A 16,405-nucleotide genomic window follows, 5' to 3' on the forward strand; every position below is an offset into this window, starting at 1 on the left:
TATTTCTATTTTTATTGATCCTAATTGTTTTAGGCACCTCTGGGGTACACGTTTTAAGCACAAAGTAACCCGCAGAACGTCATCTTCGGTCTGAAAAAGTAACACAAAGTGTTTTACAACTTAAATATAGTCTGATTCTTCTCATCCTATAACCTTTTCTTGTTCTTATATCCACTTGCCTTTTCCAACAGCCTAGAGCCCAACTCATTACCAAAGGAAACTGTACTACCGCCGTAATTACTTTCCAGTGATACCAACTCCAGAAAGTACCACTGCCCAAGCAGACAGGACCTGAATACATCTTAAATGAAGCATGTGCATCAGTAGTTTTCCCATCCTAAGGTCAGAAAAAGCAGGGACTGGGACATCAGAGTCCTTACTGTACAACGGACACAAGCTGAAAAACCGTTGGTTTGAAAGGGAAAGTTAACTCCTGTAGAAAGCAAGTTAAGTATCCCACCTCCAAAGGGTGAATAGTAGTAAGCCATCCTCCAAGGTCCGCCTCTGAACAGCACCCTTCACTCCTGGACAGCAGCAGCAGTAAGCTGAGCCCAACTGTAGGGCTCACCTGCACGTAGGGCTCACCTGCACCGGCTGTTAGGAGCTGTTAGGAGTTCTAGAACCCAACTTCTTAAAGAGACAGTCAGTTTCACAGCTTAGAAATGACCCATCCTGCAGCCACCAGAGAAACAGCACAAGAAAAGCCCCTCGAAACAGAATATGGTGAAGGAAGCCAAGTCTCACCCCCATCACCAGCTGCTGGGGGACGCAGTGGAATTTTGTAAAGCAATACAGATGTTCTATCATTAGACTAAAAGTGAAACAAACCTGTGATAGCTGTTCTACTACAGCTGCACAACTGCACTACTGGTAACACAAATGCTGGTCAGGAGCTCCAAAAAAAAGCCTGTAAAACCAACCTATCCTATCTTCAAACAGAATTAAGTGTCACAACCTTGATTATTTGGGGAAAAAAAGTCTTCAGGATCAAGCAAGCAATTCTTTGTAACTATTGATATTATCTCAGACAATAAAAGAAAGAAAAGGGAGAACTGAGGGAAGCAAAGGTTTCCAGATTTCATTGTCACCTAAGCTAGGATACGGTCCAGAAGAGCTCCCAGCCGCATGTAGTTCTTACTGCACACATGCAGTACTTCCCAGTCTGCTCCCTGCCCTAAGCAGGCACTTTATAGGTTATCAGGAGATGCTTGTACATAGCAAATGAAGCGGAAGAGATTGACACAAAGCACCTCCAAGAACAGAAACCAAATCTTTGAACCCTCAAAGTTGACAATACTGTTAAGGTGAGCATAACCTATTGGACTTTGGTTCTGAAACTATTACAGCATTGCAGGAGATGATGGTATTCTGAAGAGAGCTCTGAAAGCACACAAGTTAGTCATTTTACAAGGTGATTGTACCACGCGCCAGCGATGGCCTCGAGTCACTTTATGAACTCCTACATTGCAAAAGTTTAATCTTGGGAAATCCAGCAGAAAAGTGCATCTGTAACAGCAAAACACTGACAATGCTTTAATGAACTCATACGTTTCCCTATCTCTTACCAGATGACTGTACACGACACATCTCATATCATTGCTTGAAGTACTCCAAAACAAAGAACCCAGTACGATTTATTTCCAGTCACAATTTCAAAAGACGCTGCATCTTCAAAGCAGCATGTACAAAGAGAAACAGACTTGTGTTCCTCCCTCCCTGTCCCCTAGCAAATTATTTGTCAACATTTCTGTCTCTGCTAAAACGCTATAAATGAGGTTACTCTTGGACGTTCACTACCCTGATCTGCCCAACTGGACCACGAAGCACAACAGTCCTCTTCCTCAGAGATGTCAATAGTGGGAAACTTATCAATGCACAGATGCTTGGAGTAGCCCAGGTTTTTTGGGAAATGATATAGCAGAATGCAGTAAGGTCACAACAACTACACCCCATAAGCAATTCAAACACCTCTAATTTGGTCAGTTGATGTTTGTTACACAGTCACTTCAATTTGAGATGAAGCATTATTCTAAAAGTAATACATTTTAAAGAGTGTTGATCGAACATTTTCCACATGCTCTTTTTAAGAGAACATTAGAAACCTTTAGCCAAGTTCCAGGTTAACAACATTTTATATTCTGCTTTTCAGCTATGTGAAACTGTAACAGTACTTTGGAGAGCCAGAAACAGTATATCAAGACATGAAAATAGCTATAAAACCTGTGCTGCTCATTGGTCAAACCTCCACAAGAATTCTGTGAGTATTTGTAAACAACACTATAAAAAGTGACACGTTCAATCTCTAATCTCAAGCTGTTTCATGCCCTGTCTTATAAAACTACCAGCACAGAGTGCCAACTTTAAGCATACACATGTGGCTGCAGATTTGGTGCATGCAGTGGATGTACAACATACAAGCACTACAGCTGCACTTTCATACCATCAAGCTGCCTTTAAAAATCTGGCCTATCACGGTGTAACTTGAAATTACATCTCAAAAACAGTCACCTACTCTGCTTTCACTATGAATGCATATGAACACCACTAAAGATTAAAGCACTTGCACACACTAGATTCTTCAGCAGTGCTCAGCCCTTGCACCTGTGAGATGCTTCCAAGAGCAGCCATCAGCTGCTAAGTGCTCTGTTCTGCAAGATGTGCTGCACGCAAAGTATTTGCAAAGTTGGCTATATTGGCAAAGTACAGAAAATTAACCAAAGAAATTAAAACAAAAAGCAAGAACTGTAACACTAAAAAGAAAATCATTTCCAGTATTAAGTCTGTGTTACCACACAAGAATCTAATTTCTATGTATTCAGTCATGTAGGTATGCTTATTTTACAAGTCATGCTATTCTTTTGAAGTTATAAATATTCTTAAAAGTGTAGGACAGACAAGAAAAGTGCTTAATAAAAAAGCCCGAGTGTTTAGAAACTATATTGCTTTACTTTGATCTATCGAGACCTCCAAAGGAGCAATTTATGGCCCAATTATGCTTAAGGACTGGCAATGCTGCTTCTAAGTGTAACACATTTCAGTATGCCATGGTGGTTTGAAAACAGCAGCTACCTGGAAAAAGGGTCCCACTGGACTCAACAGTAGTATTTTTCCCATAATCAGATTTATAACGCAGCATTAGCAAAAATGTAGGTATACAAGGCAATAGACTGCAAGCCTGAAAAATCTTTTGATACACTGTGGCAATAAATAAGGCTTTTCCAGCCAATCAACCTACAAGCTCCAAATTAAACACGAGGATTTCAAGGTTTGAGTTTTAGTGATGTTTTTCTTTTTAAAATTAGCACCATGTCTCATTCAAATTACTCATACAGGGAACAATTCTCTACACACGCAAAAAAATGAGGAATATTTATGCCACGTACAGAATGCTTGACAGACTTCATCAAACTACACAGCATCACATATCACAGAGAAAGTATTACCCAAACAGACAGTGTGTAGTAATGCAGCCTGGCTTCTGGTCTGCCTTACACAGCAGGTGCACTGCTCTGAGGTCGCTTAGGTGTCCCAATAGGTGTACTTTGACAAAGACAGAATGAAACAGGTGATACACAAATGCTGCTGCCTTCATGAGGCGCAGGCAGCAAAACACAGCTAGTTGCTCTCTGAATGCTATCCTGAAAACTGAATACTGAGAATATACCTATTACTACATACTATTAAAAAGACAGAAAACTACGTGTAGTTTCACGTGAGTATTTTCAGTTAAAAACGAAACTGGATACACGTACTGGTCAGCTTCAATATAAGAGCAAACACGTAATTTTAAATGCACACATCTAGGATATTTAAGGAAGAACAGAACAGTTCTCAAGCTAGAAATGCTTCTCATCCTGCTTTTTACTCACCCACTGAGGTCAGGACTACATTCCTTGCCCAGAGATGCTCTGCACTAAGCATGATACTAGCTACTACAAAAGCTGCAACCCTAGACACAACAGGGTGAGGTAAGGACAGAGGAAGACTGCCTTTTGTATCAGAACTACAGTCACTGAAAAGATCATCATAAGCTTCAAATGTGTGAGTTTTTAAGTCACACTTTGAAGGTATTTAAAGGAAAAGAAGGTAGTTTTCTTGTGTTGTATCTGCAGTTTCTCTATTCAAGAGAGCTCTATGGTACTGGGGGCATGCAGGGACAGAGAGGGAACAGAACAGCATGCGAAGGTTATACAAACTACCAACAAAACTGCCTTAAAACGCCTTCTGTGAAAATGAAATAGCAGCACTTCATTTGATAATGTTTCATTGTCATACTTGGCAGTTTGCAGCTTCATCTGCACTCAACATTGTAAAGAAGACACCAGATAGAGTTATTTCCAAATTATTACTGCTCACGAGACTTTTTTGGTCACCTGAAAAAATACACTAAGTAGTGGAATGCTACTATACTACTACACCACACCAGACAGTTCCCGTTGTTAAATATAATGCCTTTTTCCACAATTCACAATTAAACAGCAAGAGACCTTCCTCCCTGCAAGAATCACATTCCCAAAACAAGAAGCCCTTGAGCTTCTGCTTACCTGGTGGTAACTGAAAATTCTGAATGTTAGTGGGATTCTGAGGTGGCTGAGGCAAACGAGGTGCTAAAACTGTAGGAGTCAAAGTTGCTCTGATTCCACTTGTAGTTGCTGTTGGAGTCCTCGGCAGAGTTTGTGCCACCGTGTTGGCAGTGCCTTTAGCCATTCCCGTAGGGGTGCCAGGTGCTGCAGGAGGTATCCCACCAGGATTGGGGGCAACATTGGTGAGCCCAGCTTGCATAGTTTGCCCAATAATCATGTTACCCCCTGTAGTACTGGGCTGGCCAGCAGTAGCCAGTGTCTGCTGTTGGGATACTGCCTGCACTATAGTTTTAGGAGACTCAGATTTGATGACCTGTGTGGTAGGAGCTGCTGGCACACTGGAACCAGACTGGCTATTCACAAGTGTTGTTTGGAGGGAAACTCCAGATCCCACAGTGGCTGTAGCAACAGCAGGAAAACTCCCCACACTGATGGTTGAATTGATCACAGTATTGCTCCCATTCTGAGTGGCCGCACCAGCTGCGGCTACTGTGGGTCCTGCTGTGTGAATGGGGGGCCTCACGAGCGTGACCGTAGGGCCCCCACTTCCAACGCTCGGTGGCGGCTGTGAAGAGATAACTGTAGGCGAGGAGGAAGATGCAGAGGACACAGCAGTATTAAGGAAAGAAGTCTGGATGACAGTGTTGGAAGCTGACGGCAAAACGGCGTTAACAGTATTTCCTTTTCCCACAGATCCAGGTCCATTATTAACAAGAGGGGCAACAGCAGGTGCAGAAGCGGGGTTGGCGGTCACAGGAGTCCCAGAGAAAGCAGCACTTCCTGTGTGGTGAGAGTTCATCACCACATTACTACCATTCAAAGTTTGCACTGTCGTGGTCCCAATCTTGCCATTCCTGGTGGACAAGGCAGTCGCCATGGTGCTGATAACCACCGATTTGCCCTGACTGAGGGTCCCTGGAGCAGCAGTGACTTCGGATCCTCCTGCCGCTGCAGTGGTGGTGCTGGTGCTCGTCGTGGTTGCTCCATCCAGAGCTGAAGTCTGGGACCTGGTGTTATGATTAATAACACCTCCTTGCACTCCTCCTGCTCCTGCAAAACAACAGCAAGGTTAAACAGAGGGAAGGAGCGGGAGGAGAACTCCGCCAAAGACAGAACATTCTCCCTCATCACCAAGCCTTCTCCATGGAGCCAAGAAAATGGGACAGCGTACAAACTGAAGATGGATTTGAAGCATTATCCCAAAGCTTCCAATTTTCCTCCAAGTACTGACAGGTTCAATATGAATTATAACATCCTCACTCTCATCAGTACAGTAAAAGAAAATAGGGAAAAAAGATTTGAAATGAACGGAGGAAAGAAGATCATCTTAGACCTCTTCTCCATTCTAGAGCCTGATAACACGCTTATCAGCAGGGCTGCAACTGCAAGAGGGGAAAATGGCAATAGAAGACACATTAACAAGACACATTCCCTATGTCCAGCACATGTTATCCACTAATCCTTTCATCTCCTACAGAGTTAGAGCAGGAGGCTCAACGACAGCAAAATAAGAAACTTGAAGGGAAAGAAAATCATCAGCCTGACAAGGTAAGAAGTACTGCAAGACCCGGAGAGGTCTACAAGGAGACCACGCCGGCTTATTACAGAATTTGTTCTGCTGTATCTGAAGTTCCCACAGCCAAAGACAGTTATAAAATAAATAAATAAAAAGCAAAGCTGATTTTAAGAAGGCACGAGATGATGTAGCTTCTTGTCCTGAATAATCCTCGTGCCCCCCCCTCCCCCGACGAGGCCTGGTGTTATCACCAATAACATCACAGACAGCCTGGATCCCGGCCCTAAGGAGATGGAAACGGGAAGGCAGTAGTGACAGGCAAATATTGAGATGCATGCTGTAAAGGTGAAGGAGGTCCTCCTGGAAGAGCTTCATTAATTGTGACAGAAGGGCTGCTGTATCTTCTTAGGCTTTAGCAAGAAGAGAAAAAGCAATAAATAAATAAATAAATAAATAAAGTATAAAAACGGGGGGAGGGGAGGAATTGCAGAGAGATTCTGGGGAGACTTCTTAATTGTTGTGGCTGTTACTATTCCCCTGCAAACCAGCTTACCTCCATTCCCAAGGGGTGAGCCCTCAGTCCCAGCACCGCCACCAGCCCTACGCAGCGCAGCACACGGAGGGGGGCGCACCCCCGGGAGGGGTCCCTGCCCCGGGTGGGCGCCGAGCCCCGACCCCCCCCTCCCCGCGCTGTGACACCACCCCCTTGAGGGCAGCGCGGGAACGGGCGGAGCGGAGCGCCCCTCCGAACCCCCGACATGAGGGGAGGGGGCCGGGGAGGAACGGCGGGTGGGGGGCAGCGTTCCGAGGGACTTCCTCCCCTCGAAATCCCCCCCGGCTTCCTCCTCTGCAGGAAATAGGTGTCATGATTAATAACACCCCCAGCGCTTCGGGGAGGGGGAGGGGAGGGGGCACTACGGAGAGGGATTCCCCCCGCAGCCCCCACCCCTGCAGGAGGAGGTTGGGGGGTGGGGGGGGGGGGCAGCCCCGGGCCGCGCGGTACCGCCGTCACCTCAGGGTGGGCTCTGCGCCCTCAACCCGCGGACAGACGGAGCAGGAAAAAAAAAAAGAAGAGGGGACGGCAGAGTGACACGGCCGGGCCGGGCCGGGGGAGCCGACCCCCCACGCACGCGACAGAACATCCTCCGGTGAGCGGGAGGGAAAATAAAGGGGAGGGCGCGCGGAGCCGCGCGAGGGGACGGGCAGCGGGGGGACACGGCGCGGGGAGGCCCCGCCGGGCCGATGCCCACCTCGGAGCCCCGGGGGTGCCACAGCGCGAAGGGGGGAGAGGGGACAGCGCGGGGGGAGCGCGGAGGGGGAGGGGAGGCCCCGCGCCCCCAGCCCTGCCCACGGCACGGCACCGTACCTGCTTTTGTGATCTCCGGGGCGCTCAGTCCCATCTTGCCGCCGCCGCCGCCGCTCTCTGTTTGGGCATTCGCGCTGCCTCCTACTACAACTCCTCCAGGGCTGGGGCTAGGGCTGCTGCTGCCGCTGCCGCCGCTCACAACATGGTTCCCCAGCAGCCCCCCAGCGGCCCGCAGGGGCTCCTGCGCCTTGTGGTGCTGGTGGTGGTGGCCGGAGGCCGCCAGCTGGGACTCTAGGGAGCCCACCAGGTCGCTCACCACCTTCTCATCCACCTCCGTGTTCAGGAAAACCTCATCCAGCAGATCCGAGCCCGCCGCCATCTTTTTTTTGGAGGGTTCCTGTGAGCTGCTCCCTCCTCCCCCCCCTCCCCTTCCACTCCTCCCTCCCTCCCCCCACCCCACACACACACACTCGGCCTCCCCCGGACTGCGCACGCGCGCGAGCCCGGCCTCACATCACCGGTCGGAGAGGGATTCCGCTCGCCGCTGATTGGTCGGCGACCGCCTATAAAACGCGGCGCAAATGGCTGAGAGGGCTTAGTTAGGAGTCGGGCGGCGGCGGCACCTCGCCGACAGTCGGGGACGGGCGAGGGGGGGGCCGTGGGGCGCGGGGAGACCGGGTGGAGGCGGCGGCGGTCGTAGGAGCGGAGAGGGCTGTCGCCGGGCGGGCTGTGGGGCGGCGAGGCGGCCGCGGCTCTTTGTCTGCCTCAGCCCAAAATGGCTGCATGTTCTCCCTGTGTCCGGGTCTCCCTCGGCGGCGCGAGTCTGAAGGGCGCCCCACACCTGTGCCAGCTGCATGTAACTGATCCGCCGCCGGCGGCGGAGGGGGGGGAGAGGGCGGGCGGCCCCGGGCGAGGAGGAGCGGCCTCTCCGTGCCGCCCCGCGCCGAACCCCGGAGCGCTGCCCGCGGAGGCGGCTGCAGGCCGGGAGCGGCTCCTCCGGCCCCGAGCGGGCTGACTCAGCACGGCTGAAGGCTGAGGGGAGCCCCGGGAAGCGCGGCCCGAGGAGGCGGTGCGGTGCGATCTGAGCGCAGGGAAGGGAGAAGGAGGAGGGGAGGGGAGGAAGAAAAAAAAAAAAAAAAGAGAGGGAGATGACAATTTTAAACAGTCCACTCCCAGCGCCGAGCCGGCACCGCGAGGCGGGGGAGCTGCCGCTCCGGGGACGATCCCCGGGTGTGTGTCAGCCCCGCGTTACACCCCCGCCTCTGCTTAACCCTTCGGGGAACGGCGGCGCGGGGGCTGCGGGGCCGGGCCGGGCCCAGGGCCGTACGGCGGAGTGCACTTTGACCCGTTGTGCAACCGCCGGTGAGGAAGTAAATAAAGCGCAGATCCAACCCGCTGTCTTTTGCCGGCTGCTCTTTCTAAAGGTAACGAGCTGTGTTAACTGAAAGATGAAGCGTAGCGTGTGTTAAGGGGCGTCAAGCCTAAAATAGTACCTCTTGTTTCAGTATTATAGAATAATGCCAGCTATTCCCAAGCGTAAAGGTTGGAGCAGCGTTGTAGTGGGGGCAGCTCTGCACCTGCCAGTGCCCAGCGCTGCCCAGCCTATGGCTGCCATAGGGCTGCAGAGGGGACTGGGAGCTCCGGGTGCTGTGAGCTGGGCTGCTTTAAATAGGTCAGGGATGAGAGGTTTCTGTACTTAGGGCTGCCCAAAGATGGGTGTCAGTGCTTCTTGCGTTACACATCTGTGGCAATGGCTTAATTTGCAGTGCTATGACACAAAATTTAAAAAAAAAAAAACAAAACCTGTCTTGCTCAGTGAGTGATAGGAACAGCACTGAAGTAGTCCCATGTCCTGCCCTGCCCACAAATGTGTGAGCACATCTATGAGATGTTTGCTGAAAGCTCATGCTGGGGGACAGCAAAAACTGAGAGCTATTTATCTTAATAGGTAGGCCTCAAACAACAAATAGGGTGAGCATCTTTAAATCTAGTCTTAGCCCTTAACATAATCTGTATTTCTATTACTGTTCTGGTTTCTCACATCATCCTTCCACCTGCAGAAAAGTGCTTCTTCTCTGGGTTTATATTACTGCGCTGAGCCTTTCGGAAGGCTCCGATCGCTCTGCAAGCAGGCATTGCTAGAAGGGGCCACAAAGCCCCAGTGAGGAGTTTTACATTAATCTCATCTTGTTCTTAAATGTTTTGTATTCCAAAGCTTTTTGTCTGGGTAGGTTTTCCCAGCTGTCATTCAAAACTCAGGAGTTTTTCCTTGGAAGGTGCCCTCCTCCCCTCTCTGACTCTTACTTTCCTCTTTCTTTGTTTTCCAGGTTATGATGCTGTGAAGTAGTTGCCTGTTGCTTAAAAGGCAGGAAAGCTGCTTCAAGCAGGGTCATCTCTATCACTTTTTTGCTGCCACGGTCAAGTACATTGCTAGTTTTAGCTATGCTGAAATTCTATAAGCAACATTCCAAAGAACTCTCTAGAATAGAAGTCTCTCTGCATTCCCAAAACAGTGGAAGAATTAATCTACTCAGCTGCTCAAGTGATTTATCGGGGTTGGGGGTGCTAGGCTTAAGCTGAAGCAACCTGAAGGTGCAGTGGCCGCGTGTCTTTCTTTCACAGCATCCAAATAGGAGCACGGCCTGGAGCTGGGATGCAGTGTTGGTAGGAGCCATGTGAGAGATGGATTAAATTATCGCGTGGCAGTGGTAGTCAGCATGAAGGGGCAGAGCAGCCTCTGTTCTTCTACTGCTTGTATTTTAGGACAGCTGGAATGCAGCTTACAGTTGCATACAAAATTAGAAATAAAAACTTAGAAATCATCATGTCTTTGTTCTAACGCTTTCTTTATTAGTATACCATATGGCATATTTACCATATTAGGCAAATGACTGTACCGAATTACAAGAGCAACTGAGATGCATTACAACTTGTGCATTGTAAGTGTGTAACATTTATTACTGAATAATTTATCTTTTCGTACTCTACCTCTCATTTGCTATTGGAAGTCACTTTTTAGTCTGAGTTCTTCAGGACTGGGACTCCAGCTCCTCTGATTTGAACTGCTCACCTTCTGTTTTAAACTGTAAAAAGAGCAGCTAGCATAGGAATCCTGGCAGTGGATTGCTGGTGTTGGTGCAGAGAGAGTCAGACTCTCTATGTAGGAAATAGTACATATTTCACCCATCAGCAATTACATCATGAAGTCTTAAACATTAGAGGCAAGTATGGATTCTCCCTAGTGTCAAAGAGCACAAATTAGCAGGAGCTATACAGGAAACATAGAGGGCTGTAAGTCCTTTTAACATGCTCTGTTTTGTATATTATTATTTGAAATACTTATTTTTTTCCCCTAGAATTAGGCTGTGTAGACCATGGCACAGGGACTGTCTCAGGATACAAGTGCTAATGCAATTCTCTATTTTCAAAAACCTGGAGTCAGCTGAGAATTCTTCACAAGACCATCCAGCAGAGATGACAGCAATATGGATTACTGTAATAAGGGATGTATCAGAAGAGTCTGCAGTCTGGAGATGGCTTGGGGGAAGAAGGGTAGTTGCTTTGGGGTGTCTATATGCAGCTCCTTCGAGTCTTAACTGCCCAGTCGCAACTCTGAACACCCATCAATAAAGGATGAAAACCTGATAATGATAGTTTCGATTGGTAATTTTTTTGCTCCCCTTCTCTGCTTCTTTTTCTGTTCCCTGCCCAGCCTCTGGTAATTTAAAATGGTGAAGCTTACTTGGAATTGGTGGCAAATGCAGTCTTAGGACAGACGAGCATATGGAGATAAATAAAACAACTTTAGCACCTCTTCGCAGTCTCTGCACTTCACTGTCTTTGCCTTGGAAACCTGAGATATTGTTAAAGTCTTGGTGTTAAAATCTGGCCATGTACATCAGCCATCCATTGGTGAATCTCTGAATAAGCCTAAGGCTCCTACTAGCCAGGGGTTAATAATTCAAAATTAAGCTTGGTATGTTCCAGGAATATGCCTTAACCCTCACATTGTAAAAGAAGAAGAGATGAACAGTAGATTTTGACAGAAACTCTACAGTTCCTTTTACTGTAACCATACCCACCTACGTTCCTATTTCCACCTAAGGATGGTGTCTGCCCTGGTGGGTACCAGTCCACTTCTGCAGCTACAAATGTACCAACCCTTCAACTGCAATTTGGTGTCAGAGACATCTAATACAAGGCTGCTGTGGAAGAGAGATGCTGAAACCACCCATTGGATTGTTTGTATATGCATAACAGCCATTGGAACTTTGTCAGTGAAGCAGAAAATTCTTTTTTTCATAAAAGATGCCAGTATTGCTTGTACGGATATGTGACAAGGGATTTCCTCCTTTTAAAGATACCTGGTTGCTGGGAAATACACAGAAACAATCTTTTAAAGAAAAACCACTGATGAGCTAGGTTTCGAAAAGAAAAGTTAGCTGAACACTCAAACGCCTTGGGAATCTTCCCTAGTTTTTATAGGACAGTTTAAAGACTGAATCCCTAATAAATGCTGTATGCAATTCATATGGGAGTTATTTAAGTATGGCAGTACTGAGACCTCCCAGAGTCCATGCAGTTCAGCATTTTGTGCCCAAAAGAGGACGTCCAGGGAATGTATGGTAGGATAAAGGATCATTGTTTAAAAGCCTCCCAGGCTTTACAGTATAAAAGAGTTGTGGAAAACTGTTTTTCCTTCCCAACTGCTCTTAATCTAACTTGTCATGCTTGCTACTGCTTGCCAAGATTGGAAGTATCAATATCCAGACTCATCTGTAAGGGAAGAATGGAGGAACTTTACTAAGATAAAGAACTCCTACAAGACAATGGAAGTTTCCAATGACACATCCCAGCAGCTAGATTTTTTTTCAAAGCAAATATTCTGAATGGAGATTACTAGCAAATGTCCAGAATGTCTGTTGAAGAGACAAGAAGCAGACATGTCAATAAAGACTTGTGTTTTATTTGTTATGAAAAAAGTCTTGTGCAAGTCTACACGATTCATGGAAAAAAATAACATGTCACTAAAAGATTAATGGTCCTGCTGGACACTACAGCTAGCTTCAGTCAGTTCACATATTTTGAATTTAGCAAATGATTTGAACTGACTGAGCAAAATGAAAATGCTTTCTTCTCTAAGCAAATTAAAGTAACTTTTGGAAACTTGAGTCCCTCTTTCCAAATGATAGTCTGACAGAGAGCGTCACGAAAATGTGCCTACTGATCGGTCTCATTATTGCAAATCCAATTTGCACATTTTACAGTCTGGATTCGTTAGAGTAGGTTTGAAATATTCCTTTTTACTGAGAGGTGGTCTTCTCAGTTTTGGCTTCAATTGTGGGATTCTTTGTGAGTGAATTGTTATCCTGACAGGGATGTTTTGTCAACAATATATCATCAGAGGTCTGAGCCACGGCACACTGATACAGTGGAAGTTTCAGTTCTGGCCTCTGTTGAGCCCTCTTAACTCAGAGCTGCTCTAGTTCTTCCCCGACTTACCAGCATCATTCAGCATCTCACATTCTGTTCACCATTACTCACTGTTCACTGTTGAAGCAGTACGGATCACTGCTCCTTTTCCTCATTTATGATTCCCTGCACTGGAACCTGTACCAACAGGTAAATCAACAGGACCCCAATGGCTCTTTAAAAAAGGATAGGTAAAGGTCTCATATCTTCCTTACCTCCCCAGCTTCTGCTGTGCTAGCCACTGGACAAACTGCCTTGTATTTCCAAAGGGGAATATAGGCACAGCCTCACCTTTCTAAGGATGATCACTAGAACCCTGCAGGAAAAGAAAGAAAAGATAAAGAAAAGGAAAAAAACTGTCTTCCTTGTAGATTTTCTTTATTCCCTGGACTCTGTGAGATCTCTTGAGATGCAACATATTCCTGCCAGTTTTACACTATATGCACTCATAGGCTTTATGCAATTTCCTTGGCTTCATGCTGTTTTTATTAGATAATCTGTTTACTAGTCCTCCTCCAAGTTCAACTTTCCTACATGTTGCCACTATCAGCTACAACAATTGCAAATACAGTTACCTGATAAAAGATAATTCATTCCTCTCTACTCCCTACAAAGTGTATTTGGGAAAACATAGGAGATGCCAATCAATACCTTGGGAAAAAGGAACACGGTGTTTACTAAAGTGATCGGCTTGAGGTAAACAGTGAGCTACAGTTTAAACTAGCTGTCAGCAGCTCATTCCGAAAGGTATAGTTGGTCTGACTGAAACTGAGATTCAAAGTCCACAAGAAGAGTTCCCTGTCTATGCCAACATACAGACTGTTTTCTTGACACCAATGTGTTGCTATGCGTTGCCTCCTCATCCTTCTAATCATAGAATGGCCTGGGTTGAAAAGGACCTCAGAGATCATCTTGTTCCAACCCCCTGCTATATGCAGGGTCGCCAACCAGCAGACCAGGCTGCCCAGCGCCACATCCAGCCTGGCCTTCAATGCCTCCAGGGATGGGGCATCCACAGCCTCCTTGGGCAACCTGTTCAGTGCGTCACCACCCTCTGGGTGAAAAACTTCCTCCTAATATCTAACCTAAACCTGCCCTGTCTCAGTTTAAAACCATTCTAAACCTGCCCTGTCTCAGTTTAAAACCATTCCCCCTTTGTCCTATTACTATCCACCCTTGTAAACAGCCATTCTCCCCCCCCCCCCCGTTTTTATGCTCCCTTATATGCTCCTTTGTGTATCAGATAAAGCCACAGGAGATAGGAACCCAGAAGGTGTGATGTTACTGCACTCTCTGTTCTGTGTATCACAAGCAGGGCAGTGTGCACTTACAACTGGAGCTCCCTGGAGAGCTGAAGTCTGCTTGAACTTTTCCAGTCAATACAGTTATAAGACATTTCTTTGCTGTTGCCTTTTTGCACCCTCAGAAGGAGTTTTTGCTGTCTAACAGCTAGCCAGTTATGGCAATCAGCTTTATCCTCTTTCTTCAGGTGCTGCCCTCCACTCACTCATCTTCAACAAACAAACAAACAAAAACATAATGAAATGAAGCATAAATGAAGGAATCGAAGAGAAATCTTCATCTTGCTTGGTTTTGGCCAGTCCCAAGAACAGGTACAGTTAGTGCCATGTCAGCTGTGAAACAGCAGTTGCTGTAGATGAAAATATTTGGCATGTGATTGGCATTTGTTTTGTCACAATGCCTAGAGATGGCAAGTTACAAAACAGAGCTGGAAGCATTCTTTGTTCCTATGCCCTTATCTAAATCATTTAAAAGCCCCACGGTACTCCTCTTTTTAAACAGTTGTTATTTAAACAGAGGATCGTGTTTGTGCTCAGATACACATGTAGCTCAGCAATAGGAAACATCAAATAGGATTAAGAGGGCAGAGATGGTAGAACTTTCAGTGTACGTAAAACACATAGATCAAGATCCATATTCCTGTAGATTTTAATTGGAAGGATAATCACATGTGCAAGCATTTCTGAAAGTCGCCTTCAGGTGACAGAAATGGCTCAATTGTCCTCCTTACTCCAACCCTCATCAGCCTGCCAAGTGCTCTTACTGAGCTGTATGGGATGGCAAGAGCAACCTAACTAATCCTAGTGACATTATAAAGAAAACAGACACAAAATACACTGAACTGGAAAGTCAGTGGAGATAGAAGTACGGGAACAGCACAGTGTAAAGACAAAAAATGAAAGAAATGTAGTAAAGGAGGTTTGTTCTGATGGTTATAATGAGATTGTATCTTCACATTTTGTGGATTTGGAATGCAAGAAGTATGTAAGTAAGATTTTGCCAAGTTTATTTTAATGAATTCTCCATATTAATTGATTAAAATAAATCATGCTGTAGCTTCTTTATTGGGCTGCCTCAGACTTAATGAAAGCACAGCAAGAAAGGCTATTACGCACTGTTGGTTTCTTCTGAATTCTCCAGCAGTACAAAACAGTCAGGGATATTAATCCAGACTATAGGTTACATTCTTACTCTACCTAAAATATATCCTCCCTATCAGAGACAGAGTTGAAGGCCATGCCCCTATTCCTTTAACGAGCTTTTGCTCATTTTTGAAACTCCGAACTAATCCAATAACTCAGTTAAATATGGGATGAGTTCCCACAGTTGACAGAAGAAACCAGTGCGACTTCTGAAGCAGTCAGACAAATATTTTATCTCTCATAACACAAGATGGGGAAACCTGCCAACCCAAAGGAAATGATACTCCAGATGGAGGGCCAAGTTTTTTATGTTAACTTATTCCTTATTGTCAATTTTTCTGCATGAGGTTACTTGTAATACTCCTTCATTACTGCAGAGTTCTATATAGCGAGTCATTGTTACTTTACTTTCTAGCTAGGACAGTAAACCCATCCATCTGTGTAAACTAATCACTTATTAACAACAGGACAAAATGGCGAGCAAGAAATACCATGTCTCGTTTAGAGAAGATGATTAGTTAGGGAAGTAGCAGTTCGTATGTTCTTCTGCAAGAAAGTCCAGTTGTTTTTATGAAACTGTAAACCTTGTTTCTCTTAATTATTTTCAGCAGAGCAAAAAAGGGAGCGAGTTTTGCTGCTCTGTACAGCTTAGTGGGCCAGTAAATTCACTCATTCATTACTGTTCCTTCACGTGCAGCAGTCTACATAGAATTGCACGACTTGGCAGCATCCCCAATAAGAACTCTTCAAACTTAACTTCCTTGTGACCGTAAAAGCTATGTCAAGTTACACACTGGAACACGTATTGTTTTGGCGTGATCATAAACGTGCTAGCTCTTACCCAGTCATAACGAGTCACAGAAAACAGAGCCCTTAAACCTTCTCCTGCCATTTGTCTGCTTTTAGGCATTCTAAGTTCCAAACTTTTTAATTCATAAGGACCACCTCTCCTGCAGGAGGTGTACCATCCTCTCCTGTATCTGGGTGGAGCAAGAAGCCACCTGCTTCTTGACCTGCACAGACAGCATTGTTATCCTATTACTGCTCAAATCGTTTCAGAGAGTTACTGGAAATCATTCAGCAC

General features: G+C 46.1%; 1 protein-coding gene and 1 long non-coding RNA gene across 3 annotated transcripts in view; one reads left to right on the top strand and one right to left on the bottom strand.

Annotated features, from left to right (window-relative positions):
- Positions 1-7,806, bottom strand: part of TAF4 (TATA-box binding protein associated factor 4) — a 35,931-nt gene extending 28,125 nt beyond the window's left edge. For both annotated transcript variants that reach the window (XR_003071406.3, XM_417400.8), the window contains exons 1-2: positions 7,466-7,806; positions 4,545-5,633 (exon numbers count right to left, since the gene is read on the bottom strand). Coding sequence is in view for 1 of the 2 variants with exons in the window: in XM_417400.8 (XP_417400.2) it covers positions 4,545-5,633; positions 7,466-7,784 (1,408 nt within the window). In the remaining variant the exon portion in view is untranslated. The remainder of the gene's footprint in view (positions 1-4,544; positions 5,634-7,465) is intronic.
- Positions 7,807-8,010: 204 nt separating this feature from the next.
- LOC121107296 lies at positions 8,011-11,050 on the top strand. Its single transcript, XR_005841109.2, has 2 exons — positions 8,011-8,829; positions 9,733-11,050. It is a non-coding gene; the product is annotated as an uncharacterized LOC121107296 (long non-coding RNA).
- Positions 11,051-16,405: the final 5,355 nt, after the last annotated feature.

Source organism: Gallus gallus, chromosome 20, assembly GCF_016699485.2.
Source record: "Gallus gallus isolate bGalGal1 chromosome 20, bGalGal1.mat.broiler.GRCg7b, whole genome shotgun sequence".
NCBI classification, from domain to species: domain Eukaryota; kingdom Metazoa; phylum Chordata; class Aves; order Galliformes; family Phasianidae; genus Gallus; species Gallus gallus.